At 39.7% G+C, this 12,236-nt stretch overlaps 1 protein-coding gene across 4 annotated transcripts in view; it reads left to right on the forward strand.

Annotated features, from left to right (window-relative positions):
• Positions 1–12,236, forward strand: part of LOC124594785 (E3 ubiquitin-protein ligase TRIP12) — a 232,545-nt gene that overhangs the window by 116,570 nt on the left and 103,739 nt on the right. For 3 of the 4 annotated variants that reach the window (XM_047133192.1, XM_047133195.1, XM_047133193.1), the window contains exons 12-16: positions 702–914; positions 1,023–1,263; positions 2,754–2,898; positions 2,993–3,173; positions 9,185–9,332. In XM_047133192.1, the coding sequence (XP_046989148.1) occupies positions 702–914; positions 1,023–1,263; positions 2,754–2,898; positions 2,993–3,173; positions 9,185–9,332 (928 nt within the window). The remainder of the gene's footprint in view (positions 1–701; positions 915–1,022; positions 1,264–2,753; positions 2,899–2,992; positions 3,174–9,184; positions 9,333–12,236) is intronic. The other variant, XM_047133196.1, reaches the window with a different exon arrangement.

Here is a 12,236-nt window from a genome sequence, read left to right on the forward strand (position 1 = left end):
TGCTGAATGTTAATGATTATTTTCCTTTCTTACAAAAGTTAGAAAATGAAGATATTCAGAAAAGAACAGAAAGCTCAGTGAGGAAGTACGATCAGATTGTACCATTAATCTTTTATATGAATGAACGTAATAGCCTAAAGACACTTATGTTGAAAAAATTTGGAAAGAAAGGAAACGTGTTGTCAATTGAAGCATTTAACAGTTCTTTCTTTATTTATTCTTTTAAATACTTCCCTGGCAAGTGATTTTTGTGATGCATATACAGATCCTCAGCTGTACTTCAGTGTGCCAGTTGCTACTTCTATGCCAGAAAGATCATTTTTCTAAATTGAAACTAATCAAAAGCTATATCTTAGAAACACACTGCCTGATTCCAGACTTAGTGCTATAGCAGTCCTAAGGATTGAGCATGAAATATGGCATTCTCTTAACTGGGATGGTGTCAAAGTGTAGGGGAACTGGCAAGTTCTCTCTCTCTCTCTCTCTCTCTCTCTCTCTCTCTCTCTCTCTCTCTCTCTCTCTCTCTCTCTCTCATGTGTGTAATAATCGTAATATGTATTTCTTACAGGAAATGAGTATTGCTCATAGATAACAATGATGATCATGTTATGGCATTATAGTGTTAATTGCAGAAATTTGAGATGTTAGTTGAGAATGCTTTATGAAGTATTACAGTTACAGTTTTTTGCCTTTTTCTGCAGATTGAACTGGTGTCTCGCAGCCCACAGGAGCTGTATGAAATAACTTGCCTTATCGGAGAGCTTATGCCACGTCTACCTACTGATGGAATATTCACAGTTGATGCTCTTTTGGAAAGGCCAAATAACCATGTTCATGATACCGTTCAATGGCAGTGGAGGGATGACCGTGGCTTGTGGCACCCATACAGTACCATTGACTCTCGCATAATTGAGGTATGTTCATTTTATATGTTACATGTACTCTTCAGTATAGTCTGCTTTTGTTTTAAGTAATGGTCACTTGAGTGAGCTAGATTCTGTTTAAAACAAACTCTTACATAGGCTGCTCATCAGTCTGGGGAGGATGAAATCAGCTTATCGACACTAGGTCGAACCTATACAGTGGACTTTCATTCAATGCAGCAGATAAATGAAGACACTGGGACAACGCGGCCAGTCCAGCGTCGTCTGAATCCTGTGTCTCTAGCTGCTACTGTGGATATGAGCTCTGGGACTGTTACGGCTGGAAGCAGTTCGATGTCTGTCAGTAGCTCAAACCCAGCAGACAATATGCATTCCACAGGTAAGTATTTATTGCTATACAGACATAAATTATTACATATGTAATTTCTTTATTCATTTAATATTTAAAGTAAGGGAAGGCAGTAGCTTATCTACAGGGTGTCACAGAAATGTTGTGACAAACTTTGAGAGGTTGTAGAGGGTGTCCTGAACAATGAATCAAGGATAGTAACCCATGTCTGGAAATGTCATACAGTGAGACTATAGAATGTTGAATTTATAGGTGCCACTAGGCCACCCCTTCCACAGCAAATGTGACTGTACGCTAAAGGACCATAAGTGGAATGTCTCACAAAGTTGTTTGTTATTCAGTGATTACTACTGATTGCCAGCAATGCTCTTTTGACTTGGTGGATAACATTTTCAAACATGAGTTTCCACCCGCAGTTTATTTTTCTCCTGCATACCAAAAAACACAGAAGATTTTAGAGGAATCTAGGAAAAAAATAAACTGCAGATGGAAACCCGTATCCAAAACTATCATCCACGAAGGGAACAGAACATCGCATTCATAGGAGCCTAAGCCTTCCAAGCATCTAGCTCCATCTCCACTGATGATCACGCCAATTAGTCGCGATCACTGAATAACAACATTGTGAGGTGATCCACCTACTGTCCATCAGCATACAAAGTCACATTTGCTGGCAAAGGGGTGCCTTACTGGCATGTGCCAGCCTCTTTTACTTTGATACTCTGTAGCATTGTTGATGACATTTCTGGACGTGGAATCCCGTTTTAGATTTGTTCCGCAGGATGCCCTCAACACTCAACCCCAACCTCCAAAGTTTGTCAACATTTCTGGGACAAACTGTAAGCTTACTGATGTGTGGTGCATAGAAACACTCAACAGAAAGTATTATTTTCTTTAGCTTTTGAGATCCTGCGATTTCTCTAACAAAAGTACAGAGACAGAGACACAGTGTTACCAACTTAAAAATGTAAAGTAAAAATACATTAATGAAAACTAGATGATTTCCTTATCGTTACTACCTTAATTGTGAAGTAATGAAGTTATTAGAATTTGTATTTTCTGATAACTACATTATTCGCAGTCTGTTCTTAACATTCACTGTTATTTTTTGGATGATAAAAGTTTCAGTTGCTGCCTTAGTCCAGGTTTGTTTGTTGTTAAAACTTGTCTTTTCTTGAAGCAAGGAGTCTGCATTAGAATGCGTTCTTGATGGAGTGCAGTGGGTTTTGTGTGAGAGTAATTAGCACTTTATAAGTATGTTTGAATCTGGTTGTATAGAGAACTATAATTTTGTCCATATGGTTTCTTCATTTTCAGTGTATAGATTGCTACACAATAGTTTGCTGTGATTTCTTTCCAAGGGTCTTGTGCTGTTTGTCTGGTGAACTTGCTAGTAAAAATGGTTTCTAAATACGCTAGTATGTGTATACTGATTTTCTTTCAAACATTGTCAAATTTTTGCAACTACTTTAGTTCTTGTTATTTGGTACTGTTCACTAATTTAGTCATTAATGATCTAGGTTCTCATGCAAACATTGTTAGCCCAACAACAAGTATTCAGCTACCTCCTTGTTTTGGTGGTGGATCATCAGTTAGTTCAAATTCAGAAAGCAACTTGAGTGAAAATAGTGGAATCAGCAGTGCTCAAATGAATGGCAGTAACAGGTAATACACTTCCATTCTTACATTAGTGTTGATTAAATGTACATTACTTAAGAAGTGAAAATTGATATTAAGTGTCCATGCTACTGTTCCACAGTTCCCGTGATGCACGTGTTGCGTGTCTGCGTGAAGAACATGGACTTGCTGCTTCATTCATCCGTTCTTTATTCAGTGTTTTGTATGAAGTATACAGTTCGTCAGCTGGACCAGCTGTTCGTTGTAAATGTTTGCGTGCCTTGCTACGAATGGTGTATTATGCTTCTCCAGATCTTCTTAAGGTATAAACTCAAACATTTGTATGAAAATTATCTTACTTATTAGTTTGTTGACTTTAATAAATCTCTTTGAGCAAATTATGTAAAAAATCTTCATTAATGGAGTCTTTTTGTTGTTGCTTGATAGAAAATTTCCATGTTTATCAGTGAAAACACATACTGCATTCTACTGTACCAATTTATTTCATTAAATGGACCAATATTCAGCTTAAAAGGCCATTGTAAGATAACTTATCGCCATCAGAGAGGATAGAATGCCGGAGGACAACTTCAAAAAAGATGTTAACATGTAGAGTGTATGGCGCTACTTAGTGTGTGCAACTATAACATAGTTGAAAATATATTAGGTAAACAGCGATTAAATGTCAAGGGAACGTAACATAAAATATTAGGCTGGACGAGGCAATAAGAAACAAAACATCAGTGGGGTACACTGAAATCTTAATTTGTAACTGTTAAAAATACTGCATAATGTCAGGGTGATATAAGTAAGTCTAAAGAATTGCAGTTAACTGAAGTTGCACTATGGTAAAATAGAAACATTTAACAATTTAAGTTACATGTTGAATAATCAGAGTCTCTGACAGGTGTTCGCGAACATCTGGTGGAGAACCTGATTCTTCGACATGTCAACAGATCTCCAGGAAAGCATGAAGAATTACAATTTAAGTTACTTTTACTGCCACAGTAAAAATAGATAAGACTTCAGTTTCAGTATTTTGCTGACAGAGAACCGGCAACTTTATTAAATTCCATAAAGTGTTTATTAATAATTGTCAGCAGTTGCAGTAGTTATATTAGGTGACTAGTTTTGGACCTTACAGGTTCATTTTCAAACCTGGCCTACAGAGGCTGGACTGACACTGTCTGATTTTTAACCCACAAGCAGGTGCGCCTGTGTATAAAATGCACCAACCAAAAATAAAAAGATTTTGCATAGTTCCATTGTTGTTTCACAACTGCAAACCTATACCTATTCCTTCATTATTGCTTCAGGTAAAACAGCGATAAATTGTGTTGTCATACGTCCAAGTGAGCGGCAGGAGTATAAAATACAAAGTGGGCCAGGCGAGAAAAAGTTTACGATCTGTGCAAAAAATGACCCTGATTACGAACTAGCAACATAATCCCACATTGAGGCAGTTGTCTACAAGATAATTAGTGATCAAATAAGCTGCTGACATGGATCTGATGCAACTGCATTGCTTAATGCTTTGAATGGGTCATTACTGTCTCTGTAACACCTGTTCTTGTCAACAGAGTATTACAGTGAAAATTTATCTTTTTTTTTTTTTTTTTTTTTTTTTTTTTTTTTTTTTTTTTTTAAATATAATAAAACATTGTTTTAGCTCATATTATGTAAGTTTAATTTCTTGTTGTTTAAATAAACTGTGATTTTGATCATACATGTTTAGCTTGGTAACATAGACAGCTATTCTATACATGTGTACAAAGTGCACCACACACCCTCTTGTGTTGTGAAAAATGGCACGCCTGCTCAAGGGTTAATAATAAACGTCAAAGTGGCAGCACATACTTTATAATTTTTTGCAAAATGGATGCCACAAACCACACATGCCTCTTACCACGTCAAAATCAAACTTGGTATGAGGCGTGTTTGGATTGTGGCATTCATTCTGCAAACATTTGTAAAGCATGTGTTGCCACTTTCATGTGTATTGCTAAATCGAGCACTGGCAGTGCATCCTCAGTAGGCGAGGTTTGAAAATGAACCTGTGTGGTTTGAAACTATTCACCTAATATAAATACTGCACCTGTTGACAGAATCATTGATAAATATTTTTTGTTATAGATAAGACATCCATTAAGAGTAAAACATTCAAACAGGTATGAGCCCGTATACCAAGATACTAAGAGTTATGCCTGAAAAATTTCTGAAAATTTGTCAGTGGGCTTCTCTTGGCTGTTTTGCTCCCACTGAAGGAATTTCCACTCCTGTTGACCAACACCTCCAACTATTTGCCTGAAACCAAGTCTCCCACATCAAAGTACTAACCACCTTTTTCATTGACTTCCTATCATCCCCACTCCTTCAAATAATGGGTCCCTTGTCATCACAGAAGGTTTACAAACAAATCCATGACACATTCATGGGCACCGTCATGGCACCTTCTTATGCCAGTCTGTTTAAGGGCTGTCTAGGGAAACATTCCTAGTCTGCCAAAACTCCAACCGTTAATCTGGTTTAGATTCATTGATGATATAGCCATGATCTGGACTCGGGGCCAAGACACCCTATCCTCATTCCTTCACAATCTCAATACACTCTCTTCCACCTGCTTCAATTGATCCTCCTTATCCCAACATGCCAAGTTCCTAGACATTGACATCTAACTCTCTGATGGCTCCATCTGCACCTCTGTCCATGTTAAACCCACTAACCAGCAACAGAACCTGCATTTCATTAGCTGCCATCCCTTCCACATGAAAAATCCTTCCCGTACAGCCTATTCACCCATGTAAAACATATCTGTAATGATGAAAATTTCTTTGCTCAGACCTGGATACTTCACAAATGTCTTCAGTCATGGAAGTACCTCCCAAACCTAAAAACCTAACTCATAAGCAGATATCCTGTGCCATATCTTCACATAACCCAATACTAACCCCCCGCCCCCCTCAGAGCACTCCCATCGTAGCCAAATATCATACTGGACTGGAATAGCTGGACCATATCCTTAGCCAGGGGCTTCATTATTATTTGTCATCCTGCCCGAAATGAGTGACACCCTACCCATGATCCTTCACACCCCTCCTGAAGTGGTGTTCCATCAACCGCCTGACCTACGCAACATCTTAGTCCATCCATATGCCAGTCCTACGCCCAATGTCTTCCCACAGGTATCATAGTCTTTTGGCAAACAAAGATGCAAGACTTGTCCAATCCACCCAACCAGCACCTCCTACTCCACTCCTGCCACAGCTTATATTACCCGCACGTCATTTACCACCTCTGCTGCAAGCACTGCACAAGGTCTGTTCAACAAAATTCTGTAACATTTGTAATTTCACACAAATGGCGAGTTGGAGTGAAATGCAGTTGGCATCCCTGCACACAGCTGTTTTTAATGTGTAAGTGCTGGAAGTTTCATTGTTGTATGTCTGTTAGTTATTGTTCAGTGCTGTATTGAGTAGAACATTGTGTTGAACAGTTAGCAAATTTTGAGATGGCAGAGATAGAGGAGCAACGCATATGAATTACATTTTGCATTAAATTCAAGAAAACCAGTACGTAGACACACCAATTGATGCAGGAAGTGTATGATCAGTGCTTAAGCTGTAGTCAGTGTTACAAATGGGTCATGCAGTTTAAAAATGACTGGAGGGAAGTTAAAGGTGACCCTTGTTCAGGACACCCTGCAATTTCTATCAACAACACTCACGTCGAGAACGTCAATGAAATTGTGCGTGCCAATCGAAGAATGGCTGTCAGAGATTGCTGAAGTATGTAACATTTCAGTTGGATCATGTCATGACCAAGCGAGAGGTGGCGCAATGGTTGTCACACTGGACTCTCATTCGGGAGGACGACTGCTCAAATCCATCTCCGGCAATCCTGATTTATGTTTTCGGTGATTTCTTGAAATCATTTCAGGCAAGGGCACACCTGATTTCCTTCCCCACTCATTCCTCATCTGACGGACCGATGATCTCGCTGTTTGGTCCCTCCCTCCAAATCAACCCACCAGTCATGACTTGAAATCCTGAATCATCATCTTCGAATGCATCATGTTGCCGCTAAGTTCAAGAACAAGATGTTTCTTAAGAGAATCGTAACTGGTGATGAGACATTACGATGTTGAGACCAAGGTTCAATCTTCACAATGGGTTGGGAAAGGCTCTCAAAGACCAAACAGAGCTTGCCAGGTCAGGTCAAATTTCAGATCCATGCTGATATTTTTCTTGATTTTGAAGGATTAGTTCATCTTGAATTCGTGCTACAAGGACGGTCTGTCAATAGATGGTACTATCAGGATGTGTTTCTCACCTGCGAGAAAATGTGAGAAGGAAGCAGCCTGAAATGTGACTAGACAGTTCATGGCTCTTGCATCACAATAACACACACACACACACACACACACACACACACACACACACACACATCCCTATTGGTGCGTGACTGTAGCACAAAACACGAAATCACTGTGCTGCTTCATCCTGCCTATTCTCTGGATCTGGCCCCTGCAGACTATTATTTTTTTTTTTTTTAATTTCCAAAGTTAAAAACTCCACTAAAAGGACAAAGATTTGCAATGATAGATAAGATAAAAGAATATTTGCAGACAGTGCTTCACATGCTCCAGCAGGTGGTGTACCAAGACTGCTTCCAGAAGTGGAAACACATTGGGCGTGGTGAATCAATTGTGTAGGAGAGTATTTCAAAGGAGACCATGCACAATAAGCATAGAAAAATTCTGTGTACAGATTTTGAACAGACCTCATGTGTTGGTATGTGTAACAACCAGCTGTCCATAAGAATGAATGGCCACTGCCAAACTGTTGTCAAGAACAGAGTTGATCACCCAGTAGCACAACATGCAGCTGTGCACAACATGCCCAATTTCAATGTCTGCTTCATAACCCAAGTGCTCAGTATCCTCCCCTCCACCACTGACTTATCTGAACTGTGCAGATGGCAGTTATACTTGCAACACATCTGCTCCCATTATCACCCTGGGCCTCAATCTCAAGTAACCCTCTGTTCCTGCACCCTCCACCCAGCAGTTTCCCCTTCCTCCATCCTATCAACTCCTGCTAATCCACACCCCCATGTCGCCTCTAGCATGTGCTACTTCTCCCAAGTCATCTTCAGCATGTGCCACTTCCCACTGGGCACTACAATCATGCCATCTCATATACCTGCTACCCCTCCCTCCCGCATAGCTGACTGGCAAACTGGCCACCACCCTCAGAGCCGCAGCCACCCACCCCCAGTTCCTCTCCCCACTTCCCCACCTGACGCTAGCCACACCACAACCAGTTCATCTGCTACAAAATAGCATTGGCACTGTCAGGTCTAGCCAGTGCCATTTAGTGGTTGTGTGTGTGTGTGTGTGTGTGTGTGTGTGTGTGTGTGTGTGTGTGTGAAAGCTGGCAAGTTTTTCTTCTGTTGTTTCTATCGACAACTCAGTGCTTCTGCTTTTTGGTGAGTGGTGTCCTTTAATCCTAAAGTATTTACATTATTATACAAGAAGTTTCCTACAGCATAAATACTAGGTAACAAATATTTGTTGGTGATCGGATTTGCACTGATGACGAGGCTGCACACCATCCACTGCTAACCACTACTACATGTCCCATGTAGCATAGCCGACAGCAACACTTAAAGAGTCGTTTATTGTTACAGTTACATAACCATGTATGGATGACGACTTGATTCAGTCATATTTAAAAATTATCTTCATATTTTACTTTCCACAATTTATGATGTATCTGAATCTTTTTTTTATTGAAGTAAGCATTAAATGAACTCAAAACTGTTTGTCAGTCATTTGTCATAAAGACAGTAAAAATAAATGTTTCTTAAGACACAGTATTGGTGTTTCTCTTGATGATATATCATCCATTATCAACACTGTGTGTAGTTATGCCAAATTTTGTAAATTTAATTCGTATAGAATTTACTTTGAATCCAGCTAGATTGTATTACATTCTCTCTTCCACAATTTTAGTACCTATGTATTTCTAATCCTTCTATCATGTTCTAAACAAAAGTAAAAAATTGGTAGTTGAATGAAGCTGAACAATAGCTTAGGTCACAGAAATTTTTACATTTCATGTTAAAACTGTCACGGTTTTCTGTATGTTACTTGTGCTTAATTTAAGAGATGACAGTGGAATTTCAGTAAGTGTTATTAATAGAATTTTAATGAGTGAAAATTCAAATTATGTTCTCTTGCTAGTATGTTTAGTGGATTTCTTTTCGCAATAGACTTTATAAGCACTCTTCATTAAATGTGGAAAATTGATGTTTTTGCAATGTATTTATGCAGGAGGTACTAAAAAACCAGGTAGTATCTAGCCATATTGCTGGAATGATGGCTTCTCAGGATCTCAGAATTGTAGTTGGAGCATTACAAATGGCAGAAATTTTGATGCAAAAGCTTCCTGATGTGTTTGGTGTTCACTTCAGGAGAGAAGGTAGGTTTTCTGAATATTGGTGTTCCATTTGGTTTTTAAGTAAATGGCAGTCACAGTATCCTGCAATTTATTTCTGTGTACATAGCTTAAGACCAGTGCGTGTTCACAGTTGGTGAACCTAGTGACAAATCTTAAAAATTGTTCAATATGTTATGAAAAATCCAGGATGGAATAGTGACAGTATTAGGAAAAGGGTAGTCACTATTCCCCACGTAGCAGAGGCACTGAGTCAAAGGAGGCACAACAAACAAATCATTCAATCAAACATGCCTTCAAAAAAAGTCAGAACCCCCCCCCCCCCCCCCCCCCACACACACACACACACACACACACACACACACACACACAAAAACGCGTGTGCGAGAGAGCACATCGTCAGACTCAGTCTGACGTTGGCAGTGAGAGACTAGTCTCTCTCTCTCTCTCTCTCTCTCTCTCTCTCTCTCTCTCTCTCTGTGTGTGTGTGTGTGTGTGTGTGTGTGTGTGTGTGTGTGTGTGTGTGTGTTTGTTTTGCCTAATTCTGATGAAGGCCTGTTTGGGCAAAAGCTTTGTTTGACAGTATTTTTGATGTGCCTGACTGTGACTTGGCATCTCCGCTATGTGGTGAGTAGCAGCAATCAATTTCATAATATTGTCAATATGTTATGAGAGTGATTTACATGTTGATGGTTTTCATAAGAGGTGGTCTGATAGAATACGTTTCAGTGCACTGTACAGAAATCACAGGGTGTTTTGAACAATGGGGAAGAGCAAAGGAAAACAGAGAAAAACTGAAAATGTTGATATTCATGGTTATAAAACAATTCCATTATCTTTTATTCCAGCAAAATACTTCGCTGATATCCAGAAAAATAAATGTGACCGGCAAAATTCTACTGTCAGTCATTTGTGGTGTCCACTTCATACCCTTCAACCGTTGGTCATTGTAACTTCAGTATCTATGTCTTTAATAAAATCTTCTTAGTTTACAAGCCATGTCACTCCAAGTAAAATACTTGAGCTTTTAATGGCTGTCCCCGCCTTTGTCATCAGGAGTTAGTCAGTGACAGCTGTGGCTGGCACCATGTTCTGCTTAAATAGATGCAGTAACAGTGTCTGGAACCTTCCAGAAGAACCAAAGCGACACATGCCTAGAAGGCAAGTTGGTCAACTCATAGCAGCTCTGTCCTGCTGCAGGACCAAGCGATGTCAGGTAACACGATCTTCGAAAGTGCCACACTCACCTCCCTGTGAATGTGAAACCTTTTGTCTTTGGTTTTGCTCTATGTTCTAAGCCTATCCTCGTGCTCTACTACGTGTGTATCCCTGGTCTCTGCTAAACTCTTTGCTGCTTATTCTGTTTTTGGCCACTTTGATAACAGAATCTCAATATAATGATGTTTGAATCAGAACTCTTGTTGTTTCAAATTGTATTTCTGTCCATTTTCTAGGTAATGTTCAGCTATGGTAGACTTCTCAAGATTCCTTTGTTTATTACGCCATGAGTGCTTTGCACAACACTCAGCAACAGTGCGAATAGTTTGCCGAATGTAAATGATACCACATTTTCACAGGACACTATTCATGCCAGGAACTCTGTAAGACTTGTGTTGTCTGTAACAGGGTGCAACATATCTTGCATCTTGGCGATAAGGTAGAATAATGGTCTTGGTCCACATCTATTTAGCATGTTTGCTGTCTTGCTAGCCATTGTTCCACAGTATGGAAAGAATGCAGCGAGCTTTGCTTCTTCCGCCAATTCACAAGGAGTCTTTGTTGGTGACAACTAAAAGCTTTTGCAATTTCTCCCTTGGTGTAAAAGTTTTCCCTGAACATGCAGTTCAAATGCTGTAATTCAAACTCTAGATGGTCGCTGTCGGAAATAATCTTTTTCCCTGGGCGGTGGAAACTGTTGTCATTCAATTGCTGGTCAGTGTGCATAGATTTCCTGTACACTGAGTGACTAAGCCAGCCTTATGCTGAACTAAAACATCCAAGAATGGAAGCTTGCCATACTTCTCCATTTCAACAGTAAATTTAATGTTGGGACCTATACTGTTCATGTGGTTGATGAACTGCTGCAGTGTGAGGCCATATCAGGAAAGTAAGAAGCGAGATGAACACAACCTCGCAGAGTTCAGAGTTTGCTTCTCAAACGACTGCGAACATTTCTGCATGTTTTTGCAGGATGCCCAGTAAGTATAATCTAGAGTAGATTAATGTGTCTAATTTTTGTGTATCAGGCTAAAATTTGTTCTTAAACTAATGTACCATACACTAGCAAACGCTACTATCGTGTATTTAAATTTTGGCGTTTAATATGTTGATAGCAGTACTTTATTGTAACTGTCATACTTAAAATGCTCTTTCATATTTGTATTGTTTATTTAGTTGTATGTGAACCTTTGTGATTTATGTATGGGCCAGTCGCATTAATGGGACCATCACCCATGTTCAACATCGACATGCTATAACCACTTACAGATGACAGGTGGCAGCACTATCAGTGGAGTGTATGTAAAGCATGGTGGGATGTGGACAACAGTGCATTTGTCATAGTGTGGAAACGGAGCAATTTATCTGACGTCCAAATGGGCGTGATTATTGGCTATTGGGTCAAGGGTAGATGCATTTCTGAAATGACTAATTTGTAAACTGTTCGCTTGCAACCCTGGTTCAAGTATACTGTGCGTGGCAAAATGATGCTATCCAAAACCAGTGCCGAGGCAACTTTGGTGCACCACGTACCATAGATGATACGGGTGAAAGACGACTACAGAGATGTGTATGAGCAAATAGACATGCAAGCAATTGACTGCCCAGATTAACCAAGGGGCTACCAGCAGTCTCTCCTCATCGACCATTCAGTGAACTTTGCTGTGTATGGGCCTCCACAGCAGATCCTTGGTTCACACACCCTTTTTG

The sequence above is a fragment of the Schistocerca americana genome, chromosome 2 (genome assembly GCF_021461395.2).
Source record: "Schistocerca americana isolate TAMUIC-IGC-003095 chromosome 2, iqSchAmer2.1, whole genome shotgun sequence".
Classification (NCBI taxonomy): Eukaryota; Metazoa; Arthropoda; class Insecta; order Orthoptera; family Acrididae; genus Schistocerca; species Schistocerca americana.